This window comes from Aulonocara stuartgranti, assembly GCF_965226115.1.
Source record: "Aulonocara stuartgranti genome assembly, chromosome: 7".
Lineage (NCBI taxonomy): Eukaryota > Metazoa > Chordata > Actinopteri > Cichliformes > Cichlidae > Aulonocara > Aulonocara stuartgranti.
In genome coordinates, this window is record NC_138945.1 from 44,574,789 (window position 1) to 44,595,399 (window position 20,611).

At 39.7% G+C, this 20,611-nt stretch overlaps 1 protein-coding gene and 1 long non-coding RNA gene across 4 annotated transcripts; one reads left to right on the forward strand and one right to left on the reverse strand.

Annotated features, from left to right (window-relative positions):
* The first annotated feature begins 510 nt into the window (after nucleotides 1–510).
* Nucleotides 511–15,259, forward strand: LOC309711055 (bromodomain-containing protein 1-like). Of its 3 annotated transcripts, none has more exons than XM_082541057.1 (12): nucleotides 511–1,075; nucleotides 2,606–3,990; nucleotides 4,439–4,595; nucleotides 4,689–4,817; nucleotides 5,236–5,364; nucleotides 6,857–7,169; nucleotides 7,349–8,080; nucleotides 8,189–8,318; nucleotides 9,527–9,657; nucleotides 10,682–10,776; nucleotides 12,916–13,070; nucleotides 13,671–15,259. In XM_082541057.1, the coding sequence occupies exons 2-12, from the start codon at nucleotides 2,624–2,626 to the stop codon at nucleotides 13,855–13,857; spliced, it is 3,525 nt and encodes a 1,174-aa protein (XP_082397183.1). In that variant the 5' UTR covers nucleotides 511–1,075; nucleotides 2,606–2,623; the 3' UTR covers nucleotides 13,858–15,259. The 3 variants fall into 3 exon arrangements, with proteins under 3 accessions (XP_082397183.1, XP_082397182.1, XP_082397184.1); XM_082541056.1 differs by having other exon boundaries at nucleotides 514–1,075; nucleotides 7,349–8,086; XM_082541058.1 differs by lacking the exon at nucleotides 10,682–10,776 and having other exon boundaries at nucleotides 521–1,075; nucleotides 7,349–8,086; nucleotides 13,671–13,811.
* LOC309711057 lies at nucleotides 13,009–17,717 on the reverse strand. Its single transcript, XR_014277877.1, has 4 exons — nucleotides 17,643–17,717; nucleotides 17,316–17,395; nucleotides 13,316–13,352; nucleotides 13,009–13,098 (listed from the first exon to the last, which is right to left on the reverse strand). It is a non-coding gene; the product is annotated as an uncharacterized lncRNA (long non-coding RNA).
* Nucleotides 17,718–20,611: the final 2,894 nt, after the last annotated feature.

A 20,611-nucleotide genomic window follows, 5' to 3' on the forward strand; every position in this document is an offset into this window, starting at 1 on the left:
ACCTAATATAAACCGTAAGTCTCGGATGGTATTTTTAACTCACTGCTCCGCATTTATACTGGTGCAGTTTTTACTTATTATATATATTTTTTAAAAACACGAGACATTTTTTCAGGATCATAAAAATAGATCAATATATGGTTGACTGATATTATTGGCAGTGCCAGAAGTATACATAAAGGCTGTCAAAAATCATTTTATGCAAAGAGAAACTACCAGTTGTAGTCGGTCACGATCACTAATGAGAAGTTAATATGCCTTCGCCTTCTCAGGTTAGCATTGTGGAACTTTCAACATCACTACCTGAGTATATATTTGGGCCAGTATGTATACTTATAAATCCACATGGATTAGAGAAAATTCAAAATAAATTCAGATTCAGTCATAAAAGATATATTAATGTACATTAAATGTATATATTTAATGCAATCATTTAAAAGAAAAAGAAAATTTACAATCACAAATACATACGGCTCATAGTTTTATATTCCTTGAATCGTAATTTACCTTTTACTAAAGTGCAGTGGGTAGGTTCAAAACGTCTTTCAGACGACCCCACAAGCGGTTAGCGCGTGTACCTATGGAAGCGATGCGGTCGGAAAGTCCATACCCTTTCGATCGGTCATCTGTTGGATGCCAGAACGACTTTAATGTTTTTAATAATCTTTGCGTATCGTATTTAGAGATCATATGCTCGTATTTAAATATGAAATAATAACAATAATAAATATATATACACTTCCTGGTTTGCGTGGTGACGTCGCGGCATAGCGACTCACACAACCGCATTGTTGTGGGGGAAGAGAAGCTCAGGCAGCCGCTGAGCCCTGCCACTTCTTACTGCTTTTCCACAGTCCCAGCGATCGATTTTAAGCGTCATATCCTAGTATATCACTTGAAACCGCTCCCGTCGCCCTGGATACCTGTCGGTTACTTCTAAGGTTCACTCGGTTCAGCGCGAGCCGCGGTCGCCTTTGGATGACCAGACTGAATGTGGATTTAACTGCTGCTTCGCTCCGCAGGCCGCACCGCCATTGCTGCTGTTTTTATAAGCTTAATTCTTGAAAATAGCGAGGTAAGTTTTACCTCACTCTCGTTTTACCCGTTTAATGTTTTTCCCTGTACCCTGGATACCTTTAAGTTAGAAACGAAACAGTGCTACTCATAGAAAAAGACAACTTTTTTAATTGAGGTAGTTTCTTGTGTTGGTCGCCATATTTCCTTCCTCTTCAAGTCCCTGTAGTAGCAGGCTAATGTTAGCCCGGTTTCTGGACGGACTAGCAACTAGAGAGGCCACCGCCTGTTTATTAAGGGGAACAACATGGTTGTCTTTTCTTGTAACCCGCCAGTGTTTGATTGGTCGTTCTAAAGCAGGTTCGAAACATAGCACGGATCACTGTCTAGACGGACTTACCGTACCTACCCGTACCGGACATGGATCTAGTAACAAGCTGCAGCTACGTGGAGCCGCTGTTATTCAGGAAACAAACCACACAGGTTGCGCAGATCGGAGGCTCCTTGTCTTCGGCATTGCTGCTTCCTGCTCTCGATGCATTTCTTTCATTTGTCCAGTGAAGGTTGAAGGTACTGTTAGCGCAGCCGGCTGAAAGCGCATTGATCTCACGAGTTAAAGGTGCACCAGCACACGTTGGAGCACTATGTTCAAAGCTGCTAGCTTAACTTCACTTGCCCTGGTTTAAAAAATAAAATAAAGTGTGTGTGTCGCGAAGGTACAAATCTAAGTAATAGCGTTATTTGGGGGGAGTTGGATTTCAGGGAAATCGATATACATATGCAAACATGGCTGGAATAATTCATTTGATAATGGTTTACCTGGCCAATAATAGATACGCTTGGAAAGTAGGTTTTGGTGGTTTTCTTCGTCTATGACATTTAACTATATCTTTCACGTTTTGGTTACAGAAAGATAGATCTTTTTAATGGTGTGTCAACAAATTCATAAAGAGCACAAGAAATTAAAATCCAAGTAGCCCCAGTCCTGATCTGTTTTTCTGTAGCTGTCAATGGATCAGATTTACTGTAGGATTAAAATTTACGTCACAACTTTATTCTGGATCTCACATTAAGGTTTTTATTTAATATTTACTAATTAGCATTTTGGAGTATTTTGATATGATTCCCTAACTAATGTAATGAACAGGGTTTTGTTTAGCAACTTTAACATAGCACTCCTTTAATATAGTCAAAACAATTGCACCATCAGGATCAAAAGACAGCAGTCGGTCATTTAAATGTAGAAGGCTTACTACTACTTTAAATTAGGCTTGACGAAGAAGACACAAAATACAGAGGTGAAAACTTTGTTTCGGGACATTTTTTCCCTTATCTGTAAACAAGGGTTGGAAGATGTGACAGCAGCCAGTTGTGTACATGCAGAAATGTACAGTGAAATCCATGACATGACAGCTTTCTCAGCAGCTGCTAGATCAGCGAGTTATTTATAATAATAATAATAATAATAATAATAATAATAATAATAACTTTTTGTGTAGCGCTTTTCAAGAAACCCAACGATGATTTACAAAAGAGTATAAATTTTAAAACATATATTTACACATTTGTTTCATTGCTTGGGTTTTTTCAGGGTCCTCATAGCTCAAACATGAAGAAGAAAAGTCGAAACCAACGACCAGCAGTGATTAAGAGAGAGACTTCTCCCATCAAGCCATCGCCCAACCGGGAGACACTGACATATGCACAAGCTCAGCGAATGGTGGAGTTGGAGGTGGATGGCCGTGTACACCGGCTCAGCATCTACGACAAGCTGGATGTTATCACAGACGACGACCCCACAGCTCAAGAGATCATGGAGTGTAACAGCAACAAGGAGAATAACGAGAAGCCCCAGCAGGTTCTGGTGCGCTCTGTCCGCCTCAAAAACAACCAGCAGAAGAAGAATGCAGCTCTCACCACCTCACATGGTGGTAGTGCCACCCACAGCAGTGCCAGTGGCCTATTGGAGCCGAAGGTTAGAACAGTTGAATACAATCTGCCAGTGGTACCGAAAAGGCCAGCAACCTACTACAAATACACTGAGAGGACACCTGAGGAGCTGGATGAGGAGGTGGAGTATGACATGGATGAGGAAGACTATGCCTGGATGGAGATCATCAATGAGAAAAGAAAAAGTGAGGGAATAAGTCAAGTGTCGCACAACCTGTTTGAGTTTCTCATGGATCGCTTTGAGAAAGAGTCATTCTTAGCCACGCAGGGTCAGAGTGACTTGCAGTCACTTGTGGATGAGGATGCTGTGTGCTGTATATGCATGGATGGAGATGGAGCTGACAGTAACGTCATCCTCTTCTGCGACTCCTGCAACATTGCCGTGCACCAGGAGTGCTACGGTGTGCCATACATCCCCGAAGGCCAATGGCTTTGTCGCCACTGCCTCCAGTGTCCGACACGACCGGCTGAGTGTGTTTTCTGCCCGAATCGAGGAGGAGCTCTGAAGAAGACAGATGATGACCGCTGGGGCCATGTAGCATGTGCCCTGTGGGTGCCCGAAGTTGGCTTCTCGGACACAGTTTTCATCGAGCCCATTGACGGTGTCCGCAACATCCCACCTGCTCGCTGGAAGCTTACTTGCTATCTGTGTAAGGAGAAAGGTGTCGGCGCGTGCATCCAGTGTGACAAGATCAACTGTTACACCGCCTTCCACGTTAGCTGCGCCCAGAAAGCTGGTCTCTGCATGAAGATGGAGCCCGTCAAAGAGGTGACTGCATCTGGTGCCACCACTTTCTCTGTGAAAAAGACTGCTTACTGTTGCAGCCACACACCTGAAGGCTGTGACCGCCGGCCACTCAACATCTATGAGGAGCCCCACCCTAAAAATGGAGCCTTTCACAAGCGAGCTGAAAAGAAAGGGAAGGCCAAGGGCTGGCAGAAGAAAAAGAATAAACGAGCAGACCCTGAACCAGAAACGGAACCTGAAACTCCGACCAGCTCTGGACCTAGCATTACTGCTTCAAGGTAACAGTCAGCCTTAGCTTACCAAATTAACACTCTCTCTCCTTGGTCTTTTGTCCTTTATTTCATTTGAAATGATAATTTTTTTCTGCTTCTAATTTTAGTTGAGTGCTATCTAAGGTAGGGATTTTTAATACATACAGAAAACAGTAAAACTGTATGAATCTGGAAAAAGTAAATATTGAAAGTTTAACTTGAGATAAGTGATATTTATCAGTAGTACTTCAAGAGAACTTTGCCAGCATTATTCCAATACAGTGGAGTTAAAGGTTTTTTCCACGGGTGTGTCAGCAGTGATTTTTATAAGAGATGAATACAAAGATATCTGATTGGTCAAAAATGACAAGCCAGAGATCTGACAGGATTTTAGAGCTACGGAGAAAATATTATCAAAAATATTATTATTATTATTCACTGATTAATATTCCCCTTTTCTTCTATGTTGGGTTAGTTTTGATACCATCCTCAACCAGGTATCAGTTCAGAGGAAGCGTTCATTTGTTGAGGGGGTGCTGAGCTACTGGGTGCTGAAGAGGCAGTCAAGGAACAATGTGCCCCTAATCCGCCGGTTACAGGCCAACCCACAGCCGCCCAAAGCCAAGAAGACGGTCAGTTCTGTTGACATCTAGCAACCTCACACAGTAGGGTATTGTCCTTTTTAATGTAGTTCTTGTTATTGAGCTGATGCTTGTTTCCTGCAGGACCATATGGAGTCTAACCAGGCACTGAAGGAGCAGTTGAAAGAGTGGCACCGCCTCCGTCACGACCTGGAGCGAGCCCGCCTGTTGCTGGAGCTCATCAGGAAGAGAGAAAAACTGAAGAGGGAGGAGGTAAAACCCTTTCAGCATTTACTACTTCACGATTGTCTAGTGCAGAGCTTTATTCCTTTCATCATTTCTTTTCAGGACACATTGTTTATTCTCAAGTTAAAGCTAAATATTTTACTTTTCATTTACTACTCACTATTGTAATTATATTTGTTCTTGTTTAGTTAACTCATTACTACCCACAACATCCCAAATTCCACTGATTAGTTGGACAGCTCCTCACAAATTTGACTACTTGACTGTTAGTCTAAAACCTTTTATGTGCTTCAAACACCCAATGCGCTAAAACATAAACATCGACCCCAAAATGGGATTTACTGTATACACACATTCGGTTTTAATAAACATTGACCTTGGACTCTTGATAACACCTCATGCCATTCATGTGGATTAACATTGTTTGGCTACCTTCTTTCGACAGATGAAGCTTCAGCAATCAGTGCTGGAGGTCCAGCTGACTCCCTTCAACATCCTGCTGAGAGCTGTGCTCAGTCAGCTGCAGGAGAAGGACCAGTACAGCATCTTCGCTCAGCCTGTCAGCATTAAAGAGGTCAGCAGTTGTTCATTATTCACTTTAAAACAGTTTAAAGCAAGTCTTTTTCCCCAGTTCAAATGAAATGGCTAATATATAACGACATTTAGCAACACCTCTTTTTCCTGCCATAGTCTTAGTCAAAGATGTTTATTTATAAAGTCTGTTTAACATCTACATAACTGTATTAAACAAATCAAGTGTGTCTCCATCATTATACTAAAAGTAGTTCACTGAACCGAAATCACCAGTTCAAGAAGACCCAATTTAATGTGAAAGTATTCTCATTTCAGAAAACATTTCACGCATTGCATTTGAGATGACTGGCTTTTCATTACATTATAGTGCTCTATCAGTTGCTTTAAGCAACAGTTGCATTCCTTAAAAGCATACTTTCCATTGAAACTCAGGAACGATGTCCCATGTTCACGTGATGAAAATTTCAGGATAATGAGATGCACTGACACCAATTTGTTAATGAGTATTGGTTTCGACTAATGGTAAAAGTGTAAATAACATACTACCAGGGATATCAGGGATCACCACCATATCACCATATTTGCAAGTTTAGCAGTAGATTGTGTGGTATAAAGTCTGGTTCCACCATGCTCAACTGGTACAGACAGGGTTTCAGGCCCTTGTACTTCCACAATGTGTATTTGGCTCCACACTCTCTTCAGCCTAATTGAAGAATATTTGTCCATGTGCAAATAGAGAGTGTATGATAGGGGCCTGCGATTCAAATCAGCGATTCCTGTGCATCTGTGGTATTCTCTCTGTTTTCTTTTTTCCTTTTTTTAATTTATTTTTTTTATTTAAAGTGATATTTACCACAATGAAACATCCATCCATCCTCTTCCACTTATCCATATCAGGGTCATATCCCAGATACCATAGAGCAAGAGGCAGGGTACACCCTGGACAGGTCACCACTCAGAGCCATTCACACTTTAATCACCAGTTAACCTAACCCCACTCATTCCATGTCTTTGGAGTGTGGGAGGAAGAGAGAACCCATGCAAGCGCCACACAGAAAGGTCCCAGCCAGGTGGTGAAGTCAAACTCAGGACCTTCTTGCTGTGAGGCAGCAGTGTTAACCACACAACACCGTGCTGCCCTGACAGTGAAACATGTAGCACGGATTCCATACCTCAGTATCAAGTGGGTTGTATGAACAGCTAAACAGTGAAACTAATGGCACCTTTTGTGCCAATGATCGAAGAAATGCAATTTGTTTATGTGAGTGCAAAGCTTCTTGATATAAATGAAAGCATGCATTGTTTTCTAAATTTGGACAACCTGTGTTGCAAAGGTTGACCATTTTGAGGTTTAAAAATTGACATCCAAGTTCTGAAACTAGTGCCCAAACCGATCATCCATAAAAATCAAGCTTTAGAGGGTCAAGGCTCAGTACCTTCCAGCGTGCCTTTTGAAAAAGGGATATCGTGAACCAGAATTTCTTCCTCCTCTTAGACTGCTGCACCTGATGTCTGTTCTCTGTTCTCTGCAGGTACCTGACTACCTGGATATCATCAAGAACCCTATTGACTTCTCCACCATGAGAAAAAGAATCGATGCTCACTTCTACAGGAGCCTGGAGGAGTTTGAAGCAGACTTTGACCTCATAATATCCAACTGCATGACATACAATTCCAAGGACACCTTCTTTTACAAGGCGGCTCAGCGGATGCAAGACCATGGCGGAGCCATCCTTCGCAGGGCCCGCAGAGAAGCAGAGAGGATTGGCTTCGACTTCCCCAGTGGGTTGCATCTTCCTGAAGTTCCGAAACTGCAGCCAACACCGCCATTCACCTGGGAAGATGGTAGGCTTATAGTGCTTCATGAAGTAATATCTGAAAGTGATAAGTAACTTATCTTTAATCGTTATCTCTTAAGTATATTGAATAATAATAAATATTTAAACAGTGAAAGTGTGAGTTCAATAGTAAAATAGTCATGTAATCAGGATAATGACGTGGTTATATGTCACTGTCCTCCGTAGTGGACCGCTTACTGACTCCCACGTACCGCCAAAAGACTCCTCTGGAGGATCAGCTGAAGGAGCTCCTGGAGAAACTGGACCTGAGCATAGCCATGAAGCACAGCCCGTCCCGCAGCAAGAGGCTAAAGCTACTCAAGAAAACCATCACGGAGGTCCGCAGTGAGATAAGCCTGAAGAATTCCCTGCCACCACAACCCTCTACTCCAGATCCCAGCCCATCTCCTGCTGAATCTGAAGACCAACCACTACGAGAACTGCTGGCAGATCCCAGTATACCACAGGAAGACAAGTCTTTACCTCCACCACCATTAGAGACATTAACCTTACCATCCCAAATTTTGCCTATGGACTTGGACCCGACCCCCGTGAAGCTCACAAAGCCCTTGGACCAGTCACCCACAGAGTTTGAGGACGTCACCAACACATCTACCTCAGTGCCATCGGACACCCCTAATGGGCACATCCCAGAGTCGTTGCTCCCCAAAAGTGACCTCTACGTGGAACGCTATAACCGGAGGACCAATGTGCTCTTTCGGAAGTCAAAAAGTGCTAGCCCACAGAAACTACCCCGGACCCAAGAGGTCTCCTCTGGGTCCCCCCCACCCCTGGGCGCCAAAACCTTCCTGTCAGTAGTGATACCTCGATTGGAGACGCTCCTTCTGCCAAAGAAAAGAAAACGCAGCAGCAGCGCTGATGGTGAGGACGACGAGGAGTCGCCGATCAAACGCCTTGGTACAGGTGCCAGTCAGATATTAATTATTTTGTTTCAATTGCAAACAATGCTGGTGACAAAAAGATTCAGTGAGTTTAAAACAATTCTTGTATTATTATCCCTCTCAGGAATGGCAAACGGTTTTGTGGTGGAAGAGGAGGGTGTGGTCTCACAATCTCCCCGTTTGCTTGAGCCACGCCGACGCTGTGCCTCCGAGTCGAGCATCTCTTCAAGTGGAAGTATCCTTTGTGACACAAGGTGAGTGAGAAAAGAACCAACCAAATCCTGAGTGGCTATGCTTATTTTCATAATTTTGTCCTTAACTTCTTCCAGTGTTAACATTGTGGTGACCAAGTTTATAGTATAATCAGAACAATTAATATATGCGCCTCCAAGGCGAAAGGTGCCAAGACACTTTCTGTTTTCAAACCAAATTAGTTAACCGTCAGTTGCACACAGAGGTTTTCCACAAATGACAATACTGTCACAGTAAGTCTGCTTCTGTGGTCAACACCAGACCTTTAACAAACAAAAGATCATAGCAACAAAAAACTCACGCGGCAAAATGAAACGACTGAAATTAAAAAGGTGCTTGTTTGTGGTTATAACATATAAAAATAGTAGAATAAAAAATGTGATGACTTTAAATTACAGAAACAAAAGTCTTGATAGTGTCTATAAAAAGAACTAACCAAGAACAGTCACAGGTGTCACAGCTGGTTTATTTAACGTTTTCTTTGGTGTGTGGGGAGACGCTGACATGCGGAGTTTAAAACGAGCTTCATTTTGTAGTGGATGACTTTAGCTGGTGGAATACATTTGTGGTGCTGCTACCTTTAGTGGCAATAGTTTTACGGCATCCTTCCTGTGAAATCCAAATGATAGTCTCCATCCCTCGCTCGTCTGAAACTCCTGCTGCGATATGTTTTTCCTTATCTGGTAGTATATAAACACACATGCTCAGTGCAGTGTGCCAGGTAGAAACATTTCTGGTAGGGAGCGGGGGATTAATGATTCATTGGATGCATGGGAGAAAAAAAAACTCCTAGTAAATCCCATGCAGACAGCCTAGTATTGCCATGGCAATTTATAATTGTTTTAACCATCGTACGTGGAAAACTTGCAATAGATCAAGTATATTCGATATATCACCCACCCCTAGTTTGATGTATTATCTATTAGCTTATATTTTGTAAAACTAAAAGTTCTTTTGAAGTATAAAATTTGATATTTAATAATTTGGAACAAAATGTCATAAGACAAAAATATATTTTTAATAATATGAAGTAGGTTTCTTTTGGTTTCACTTGCTTAACTAGATTTGGAGTTTGAAAATGAATTGGTGAAGACAAAATTAATAATTGTTAGTCAATCATTCCAGCAGCTCATACATGAGGGTTTTTTAAAAAAACAAAACAAAACAAAAAAACATTTTCCTCATTGACCTTTGCTCCTGCATCTTTCAGGACCGTTATCCTGTCTAAAAGTGGTAAAGGGCGACCGGCCACCGCTCGACGTAGCACTGTGGATGACAAAAGCACTCTAATGACCTGCATTGAAAATGGCGAGTTCATCAAAGCTGCAAAGATCTCTTCAGGTGAGCCGATCAGCTCTGGATTGTGACCTAATGAGTGTGCATGAAACAGCTTGGCAAGCTTTGATTTGTCATTTCTTACTTCTGTCTTCTGAAGACATTTACTAAACTAATTAAAGAGTGGCTCTTTATTGGGATACTAATACTTCTTATGTCCAAGCATGCAGCATTTTATTAAATTAATTTCTTGCTTTCATGTTACATCTTCACTTTTCTACTTTTACACCTGTGTAATACAGAGCAATTGAAGTTGAATGAGTCATGTTGAGTGTCATAGGTTTTGATGTAAAAATCCTTTAAATAGAAATCCTTGAAAAGGGGTTACTACAGAACCATGAAATCACCGATTCATCAATGGAGTCTTCCACACTGGTTCTGAAACTGAGGTTAAGTGGTTCATCAGGTACTGGATTTAAGTCAGCATATTCTGCGCTCACACTGAGTTCAAGCTACAAAGGAAGTTGTGAACGCAGGAGAACAACAGAAACGGGAAACCGCGGATGGACGAGGTGGAAGTGAACTAAAGACTGGTATTTTCTTTGTGGATTCAAAGCGAATTATACACTCGTGCCCGTCAGCTACATTGTACTTGAACTGATGTGGTGCAACTACTAAAACTGCATTGTTCATCATTACTGCCGACGTTAATGAACATTGCATTATGACAGTCTTGAAGTTAGGAAGTTGGATTGATTGTGTGTGTGTGTGTTTGTGAGAGTGCGTGTGCAGTTTGTTTTTGAGTGTGAGTGTTTGCAATGGTAAAAGCAAATCTAAAGAAAGTTATTTCCTATGCCATTCATGAAAAGTATCAGCAGTACGTGAACTTAATATATAAATTAACACGGACATATTTATATTAAAAAAAAAAAAAGAGCCAGTACCCACACATACATACGATATACACCCTAAAAATGGTTTACATGGTCTACTTAATAGAAAGTATTATTGGCGGTGTGTGTGCGTTGAGATTGGTTGTGCTCTCTGTTGCAGTGTATCCTTCATAACTTGCTTGTTGTTGTTCCTGTAGAGGTGTGGAAACCCACTGCTGCTTCTCCATTTGTTCTGGAGCCTCTTAAACTAGTTTGGGCTAAATGTAGTGGATATCCCTCCTTCCCTGCCCTGGTGAGTGAGTGTTAGTCCCCTCTGTATCTCATTACCCATCTGCCCCTCTGCCATTGTCCATCCTGTAGCTCGTAATTTGTGCTCATGGCCACGCAGGAGCTTCCAGCTGGCTGATAGTGGAATGGTTGTTGTTGTCGTCGTGTGTAGTGTGGGTCGCTTCGCTCTGGGTGTATTGGGCTTGACTTGGCCTTGCATGCTTGTCTCTCTGAATGCTGCCTTCTTTCACCAGGTTATGCACTTCAGCTTTTTTTCTTTTTTTTTTCTTAAAAATACTGGAAATCAAGTGCTTTGAATTAGAATACAGAAAACACAAAGGACATGGAAGTGACTAAATATGTCAACAAACAGGGCAATAATTTAAGATACATCAGTTGAAAGAAATCTCACGCATTCACACAACTGTCAGTTCAAGATGGGGGATTACATTGGATTAGTTTATCTAATTTTACAGGCTTCTGCAGATTGTTTCACTTGTGTGCAGCATAATAAAAGTCAGCTCCCTAAATTTAGTATTAGGATAATGAATTTCAGGACCAGTGAGTCATGGAGCTGCAGAGCAATGTGAAATTGATCTCTAGTTAAAGGATAGTCCCTGAAAGTTTGCCCACTTGGGCAAAGGATGAAATTTCCCTCCATAACATGCATTGAGAACCAGGAAAAAGGCTAAGTGTCACAATGGTAAAGAATTGTTCCAAAAAGCCTGGATCCTTCTCCTGATTGAACCACAAGTTAATCACTTAAGTTGGGCCAAGAACCCACCTCTGCTAAAAAACGTCATGCTAACCCCATCCATAACATTTTGTGTAAATCTGCTAACAAATAGAAACACTGAACCAATCCCCCTTTTTGGCGGAATTAACAAATAAAATCCAGTAAAGTTCTTTTCAACAGCTACCTCCCAACTTTCACATATGGAAAGAAACAATGCATTCTAAAATCTATCCCCTGTTACCAATGACAGGGTGGAAAGAGACTGCGCTGAAGGGTTTAAGGTCAGAGGCAGTCTAATGCAAATACATTACATCATCATGTATAACAACAATTTGCTCCTTGCAAATCTGGGCAGAATAGTCTCTTTAAAGAGCTTAAGTTCATTAATATGATTTTAAAATACAGTTTGCAAGTCAGAAACAAAGATCTTTCGATCAGTGTCACTTAAAAAGAAAGTCACTTTACAGGAACTGTTAGTTTGTATAGAACAGCATCCTTCAGTTTTAGTTACAAACTTTAAAGTTAGCAACATGAAAATCAAGTCCACTTATAGTTAAGCATGTAATTTATTTCTTACATTGTCAAAAGCCTTAGCTAAATAACTTGGCTGGCACAATGTCAGTGTCATGTAAGACTTACACTGCTCACACAGTACTGTCTAAAAATAAAGACAGTACTCTGTATTTAATTGGTATAATATTTGCTAACTCCTTAGTCTGAATGTCTAACAAACTGGGGTGTTTTTAGTCACTGCAATTAGACATAAAATGTAAGTCGAGTAGTAGCTTTACTTGATCAGCTAGAATGGAAACGAGTGAAATGAGAATTAGGAGAAAAAAAAAAAAGCTCAGGGTCAGATTTTTCTAATGCAGAAAACACTTTCAAATATGCCCATCCAAAAAAAATAACATTCATTAAAACATCACATCTACTGTAAGAATGAAATAGAAATAGTAATTATAGAACTGTTTAGATCTTCTCTATTTCCTTTACTTCCGAGTGGAGACAAAGCTAATTTTGCATTTTGAATTATTTGATCTAGCTCAGTAGGAATTGAGCCATTTGGAATTAATAGTTTTTTTGGACTTCTCAGTTATCAGTACCTTTTACAGAAAGATTTTCCCCCAAGCAAGACGTGGACAACTTACAGCTTAGATGTGGAGTTGATGGCAGAAGCAGATATTTAACTCTTCACAGAAATGGCACTGACTTGGTGATGTTAGTGGGCTGTTCAAATAACACAAACAAACCAAAAGTAATGTACTTATCAAGACAAATTAGTATTTTTGCAAGTTTTCAGCCAGCCATTTAAATAAAAAAAACAAAACAAAAAAGTCCCAAACTCCAGGTGCCAATTTTTGGCCACACGTTTTCCTGCGAGAAGTCTGCCTCCCTCAGTGTCCCGCTCCATTTTCTTGGTCTTCACAGATCATGGACCCCAGGTCACGGAGGACAATGTGTCGGCACAGCGGGGTGGAGCTTCCCCAGCCACCGTTGGACGTTCTCAGAGCCGGAGAGCGGATGCAGTTCAGGTCCGCAGAGAAACTCTTCCTCGTCCACTTCTTCGACAGCAGGCGCAGCTGGTGAGCAGCCAACTTCTTTCACTGTTAGCTGGGATTGAATTAATCTTGCTTAAACAAAACAAGTGATCAAGACAGATTGTACGTTTGAAACCTATTTAACCTGGAAAGCAACATTTGATCCACTCTAATCTACTCCTGCTGTTGTCGATGAGCTCCACCAGTCATATCTGTGGCTAGCCAATGTATGAGTCACTGTAGCCTGCTTAATGACAGCTTTTTAATGTGTTCATAATAGGAAACTTAACTATTGTGATGTGGTCCCCAAACAGTTTTTCCAGAGACCTAGTTTGGGAGAAGAGGGGGAAAAAAAAGAAAAAGAAAAAAGGAAAGCTTCACTTTAACAAAAATTTACTTTTGTACTGATGTTGTTTAAGAGTGACTTCTGAGACAAAAAGCAAAACACGTTAGCCACTTAATACAGACCTTTTTTTTGTCCTATGTCAAATTATTACTATATATGTAAAACAAAACCAATTTAGACTGATCAGACTATGAAAGAGATGCTGAACTGCATTCTGTGTCTTGTACAAAAGGTCTTGAAAGGAACTCCACTTCGTCACATGTGAAAACATTTTCCAAAATGGTCTTCTCTCTCATCAGGCAATGGCTTCCTAAATCCAAAATGGCTCCCTTTGGCGTCAATAAGATGCTCGACAGAATGAAGCTGATGGAGGCTCGGTCGTCCTCCGTCCGAAAATCTGTGCGACTCGCCTTCGATCGAGCCATGAACCATCTAGACCGAGCTAGAGAGCTCAAGCCGAACACTGGCCTTGGTGTCACGATTTGAAGCCCCGCCACCTCAAGAATCCTCCCATCTCCCATCTCTTAATCATGTTTTTGTCACTGCAGAGAACACGGTGTCTGCTGTATACGCACAACACAAACACATCTTGTTTACTATGTCCTTCAAACTGGAACCAAATCATTTCCACCCTTCCTCACACACAGGTTCCACCTCTATGAAATACTGTAGCTTGAAACAGTTGTTCTTATTTGTCAAGAGCTATGCAATGAAAAACGTCTTTGTTAGTGGATTCAAAAAGTTGACAGGGGAAAAAAAAACAAATCAAATCTTGGCTGCGAGGACTGAAAAGTAGCAGGTCTAAACCTGTTGAATGTGGCAGAGTTTGGCCTCTGACCTCCTTAAATGTGCTGCAAGACTGCTGCAATCTCACTGCCATGAAATTGTCCATCATTGTGTGTGACAGCAGCAGCTCCTGTAAATATCCTGTACAAGGCCTGACACTAATTTATTCATTCCCTCAGTCAGTTTTGGTACACAGCATTCTGATATTTATACAGTGAGGTGATGATCCGCGCTGTCAACAGCACTGACAGTGTTGGGATTTCTGCTGGTGCTATCTCTACAGAGAAAAATCAAACATGCATACTGTATTGAACCTTTTTATTTCACCACCTTTTGTACGTTTTTTTGTAAGTTATTGAGTTCTCAAGCTTCAAGTTCTCATCTTTGGCATTAATGTGTTTTTGTGTGTGCTTTTTTTTTTTTTTTAAATTCTGAATGTTTTTACTGGACTACTTTTTTTTTTTTTTTTTACTGTTTGTACATATTTATATAACATCTATAAAACTCTCAAAGTTTAAAATGCCCAAAGTGCATCATTCACACCAAAACAAAGGAGAAAAAAAGCTGCCCACAGGTTCCCCAATTATCTTTTATGGGGTTTTTATTAGATTTTTTCAGGTTTTTGGCCTGTTTGTTTGCTGTGATGAGTTAAAGTCTTCTGTAAAAATGTCATAGAATCACCTTCTCAACCTGGAGTGGACAGTCAGCTGTAGGCGAGAAGAGAATGTGCCTGTACTAATTTATTGTAAATTCAAAAATGTATATGCATTACTTTATAGAGAAAGTAAGAAAATACTACAGGTGCACTAGGAGTCACATAGAAGCCCCTTCTCTTTTACCTGTGTCAGTCTTTGTTTTCCCATATTGATAGCATTAAATCTGAAGGGTGAGGTGACAGTGTTTTATTTTGGCAGGGTAGCAGTGGGTAGACTTCCTGTTTTCTTTGGTCCTTTTGAATGTGGATGTTGTGTGTAAATAGATTTGGTACTTTAGCTGATTCTCTGGGAAAAACCACAGTTAACAGGGAACAGAACCCAGCTGACAGCAGGCTGGTGGGATTTTTATACTAAAACACTGAAATTAAAATATGTTATTAAATCAATCCGAATGTCTTCTGGCTTTGTTTTTACACATTTTTCATTCAGACTTTACAAGAAAAAAAAAATCAAGGCTGTTTGCCTGGTTTTATAGTACTTGTTATACTGAGAAGTTTTTATATTGAAAAAAATTTTTTTGAGTAAACAAGTTCAGCAACTTCCCTGTATATCACCAAGTGACCATTAGATGGAGCCATTGCACCTTAACTGATTAAGGGAAATATGTCTTATTAACACAAACAAGAATAATAAATGCAGAACTCAATGCATTGTAGCCATTTGGGGACAGGGATAAGTCATCTATTCATTCCATATACTACATCACCATGACACTGTTTGACAACACAAATCAAAGTTGCACTACTTTATAGAGACACGTGCTTCTTCTGATAATGTGGATAGAAGTTGTTCTTTAAGAGCTGGAGCTTCCAAAGTCTGCCTGACCTCAACTCTGCTGTGGATGTTGTTTTTGATTTTAATGTCAGGTTCACTACATTTTCCACATGCCTTCAATATGAAGTCTGACCAATTTAAGTGTTAACTGAGCACTGAAATGTCACAAAAGAAGGAAGAACCATTTCCACAAATTACTGCACTAATTTTTCAAGTGAGAAAATATATTTTCATTCAATATTTAATTGCACTCATTTGCACTGCGAGTATGCATTCACTAGAAGAAGAAGAAAAAAAAAAAAAAAACTACTTTGAAAGACTATGATTACACAAATGAAAAGTCATTCTGCTCCATTCTTCAAACTGCGGCTGCTGTTTGTTTTTATTATCATTGCTGGTTCAGTTTTGACAGCCGTCCCTCAAATGTTTTTCTGATGACTCGTTATCCTTCAATTAGAAGCAGGGTCCAGGGGTTTAAATGTCTTTGAAGTTGGAAATTGTTAATTACCCATTTGGATGGATAATTAACAATTTCTAGCTAATCAATAAACCTAACACATGTTGACAACAATGCAGCTGCCACTGCTGCATATACGATGCTGGCTGAATCAACCAGCTTGCATCTGTTTGTTTGTGTTGAAGGTCATGAAACTTATTTTCTCCAGAGTGAAATCTAAAAAGCTGAAACAGTCTCTCTAAAATTCTGACAAATTCTGCTGAAATCTCCTTCCTGTCAGCACCAGTTGGATTCCTGTTTTATTATGTAAAAATCATGGTGTTTGATGCAGCATCACTCGAGCCCTAACCAATATCGTTGTCAGAATACAGTTTTTAGTTGAAGTTTGTGTTTTGTTTTCTTTCACTTAAGCCAAGAGGCAAGGATAAACGTGAATGTGCATTCATGTGTATGGAGGAGGATTTGGAGGACTGTTCAAGTCTAAAAATTCTGGGGGATTGGAAGGTTAAAAAACACAACCCACTTTCAATATTTTCCTTGTTACAGGGACAATACAGCTAATGTTGAGTCCACAAGTTCACATAACACAATCTTATTCTGGTTGATGAGATGCCATCCCACAGTGGGTAACCATCAGGAGGTGGTTCCTCTACATGCAGAGGGACCATTAACTCAATAAATTGTTATATTGCCAATATGACTAATCATCCAGTCCAATAAATGATGAACATAAGTCAATATCAGAGTAAAGAAAGATTGTGCACGTTTTTCATAGACATAGTGCATACACTCACACATCTTATGCTCAACCCCAAAATGCATTTTCCTTACAAATGTGCCACAATTTCAAGGGAAATAACGCCAATAGCATAAGATTTATTGCCTAGAAGCGCAGCTACAACAAAATAATCATGGTGTCACAAAGTGTGCCAAGTTTAATTCCTTCCTCTTCGAGGTAAAAAGGAAATTAAAACACAGAAAGGAACTTTAGTCTGAAGTGATGCCTTTAGTTGAAAAAAATAAGTTTTTAAATCAAGAACTCTGGTAAAATCTATTTAGTGTGCACTTTGCATAAGTCTGAGCTGTGAGGGATTATGCTGAAAACTGGGTTAATATAATTCAGTTCATTTGTATTTGCCAACTGGCTATTAAGAATTTTGCTAAAATATGTAGTTAAAATAAATAAATAAAACCAACCACTGCTGAGATACCTGGAGTATTCCATTAGTGAACAAACTGCTCCCAATATATCAACAAAGCCTAGAGCTGGAGGCAGCCACCCGCCACAGCACTAAAAACAAAGAGGACAGAACAACAAATATGAAAAACACAGTTATTAAATAGCTAAATAAACAATACTTCAAATGAAAGCTAAAAAATAAATAAATAAATCCCAGAATAAACAGCAGTCAGTGCTCCTGAAAAAACAAAACATAAGTTAGCTATGGCACCTACAAATTACTAAATGGAAATATACCAGTACAAAACAAAACACTGGAGTGGGTAAAACTATTAAAAAGTCCACTATTTCAGCTCACCAAGCAAAAGTGTAAATCAGTTCAACCCACAGGGGAGCCAAACCAGAGTCCAGGACAATGGCAGGAAGCAGTCCCCACACCTGGCTGCAATCACCTATTTAAGCCTTTGTAGTCCCCTTATGATTGGCTGTTCAACTGCTACACCTGTATGACTGATTGTAAATCCAGCAATAAACTTTGAAATGAACTGTAACCAAACACTTTTATAATTGTCTTTTTTCTTGGCTTGTCCTTTTTAAATCTCTAAATAGGACTTTTTTTTGCCAGCTCAAACCTTATCAAGTATAAGCTTCATAAAGTATTCTCACATATCCTTATAGTGTTATACATACTTTAACTTATGTGTGTGCATTACTCCTCACTGTATTCAGTCCAGGTTTTACCATAATAGCTTTACAGGGTAAAAGAGAAGAAGCTGCAGGCTTTATTAGAAGCCTTCTTTTTACCTTTTAATTATGGGGGAGTGCGCTGCAAGAGCTGGCTGATTGAAAACACACTAATTAACCAATCAAAAAGTGCTTGGGCAAGTGGTTACCTGTGTGATCACTCTGAGTGCAGTTTCCTTCTGCCTCGTCCCCTGATTCCTGATCTGCTAATGAGACAAAAGTGTTGGAGTCTATCTTAATGAAATTCAGTCATTCCCTCACATGCTGAAGCAAGTGCTCAATCTTCTGTCACATGGGCTTTTTGTAGCCCCTTGGCATTTGAATTTTTTTAAAGAGGAGAGATGGTTTCCTGATTTGGATTTTTGGATTCTCTCCTCGAAGAGAAAAAGGTGTTGGTGGAGGGTGGCAGGCTCTCAGCATGAAAACCTCGTCTGATTTCTTTCCCTGCTCTTCCACTTCTCATCTCTTGATGGCCAGGTCATAATTGGCTGTGACTGGATGAAAATGGCACCTTCAACCTTCCCGCTGCCTGGAAATAATATTTCCTCATATTTCTAACATGAGAAAATCTAAAACCAGGTGAAAAGAACGGGGTGGAGAAAAAAAGAGTACTTTTGTAAAATCTTATTTGTTTATTGGTGTAACATTTTGATTTACAGGACAAAAGCCAAAAAGTATAAAACCTTAGTTGAGAGATGAATTTTTAAGTTCTTTTAAAAATTTTGTTTTAATTCAAGGTAATATGTCTGAGGTATTAACATTACTACTAATTCCTAATTACTACTATTAAATCTTTCTAATTGTACACTATCTAAAAACTCATCAGTGCAAATTTGGATTAATCACCTGCAGAAATGTAAGTGTTTGAATACCTTTTGAGAAAAAGTACAGTCCCTGTTTTTTCCTTTCCCTGGAAACTATCAATTTCAGGTTCGCTAATCTGGCCAGAACATTTTTTCAAGCACTAATCAAAGCAGAAATAGAAAACAATGATGTGGCTTTATGAGATACAAACTGATTTGCAAAGTTTAAAAAAAAGGAAATTATTAAAAAAAAAACACCCACACCTATGAAATATAACACACAAAAATACCACTGGGGTCTGCATGACCCTGGTCAATAAGATGAGGGTCCAAACATTTGAGAAGACTTTAAATGAGATCTGGATCAATATGAGTAACTGATGTCTTTATTAAGTCAAGTCACAGACGTAAAGCAATAAAGAATACATTGTTGTTGTTTGACAGTGATCAATGAGCTTTTAAGGTTGTACAACCTGCCATTATATCCAATGGAATGTTGGACAGCTCTTTGTGTGTGTGTGTGTGTGTGTGTGTGTGTGCACTTGTGTATATTGCAGGGAAAGTGATAGTATAATTTGCAGAGGTATGAATATTTTATGGAGTGAACTCATTAGATGCTCGGGCTCTCGGGAGCTGAGAGGAGAGTTTGTTTTGTTCCAGATTATTTGTGTGATAAATTATACATCTCTGAGACTCAACAATATGAAAACAACACAGTTACAATTAGAGGAAGGGGGGTGAAGGGCTGTATTTACACTCCACACATCAAAAAGAAGCCTGGCCCACTTTTTTGTCCGCTATGCACAGCTTACTCTGTGAAGGCCACTCTGAAACTAAATCTAATTCTTAGATCAAGTCATTTCTGTTATGACATATTTTAACGGCAGTTCATTCTTAATTCAAGACTCAAGTTTGCACAGTCACAGTAGATACAAAATGTCAGTGATCTGTCATCATTTTAAGATTTCGTTCACTTAGTCCAAATTATCTGATGGAATAGTTCACATACACTTCCTTTTGTTTTATAATACAATTCAAATTTGTATGTTTTCATCATCACTATAAAAATAATTTCTTAAGGGCTGCTGTCAGAGCAAAAATGTCATATTAATTTAATTATCGTATCCCTTCTTTCACACAATTGCAGCTACTTCACTAGAATTTGTGTCAACATCCAATCCAAAATTAAAACAATATAATTTTTATTTGGTTTCTCTTATCCCTTGTCTTGGTATAGCTCTGATATTTTTTACTTCTATCTGTTCTATTCTACACTATAAATGACCATATTTTAGTTGGTACGTAATAATAAGGCGACTTTAAAAGGAAGGGCTACCATACTAAATCACCTTCTCCCTTGAGATCAAACTTAAAATAGAATAGGAACATCTATTTAATTCTTAAATACTGTAGGAAACTGGTAGAAAATCCGTTCCATATCTAAAACGCATTATACTTTTAACAGCATGGTGGCAATAATGATGGTGGGGTAGCACTGGTAACTGTGGGGTTGTCTCCAATCTCCTCTGGCTCTATTAGAGAGTTGACAGGCTGTGAATGGGCTAGAGGCCCTATGGCCTCGGAGCAATCACCATGGCCATTTCACACCCTGCTGATCTCCTCATCTGCAGCAGATATTGGGGTGGGGTGGGAGGGTTGTAGAAGGTGCAGAGGCCCCAAATGAAGTTTTGTCCTCACTCTCAAGAACTCACAGGATTAAAAAAAATTAATAAATGAAAAATTGTCATCCTGTTCAAAGTTAAAATGGCCACTTATGCTA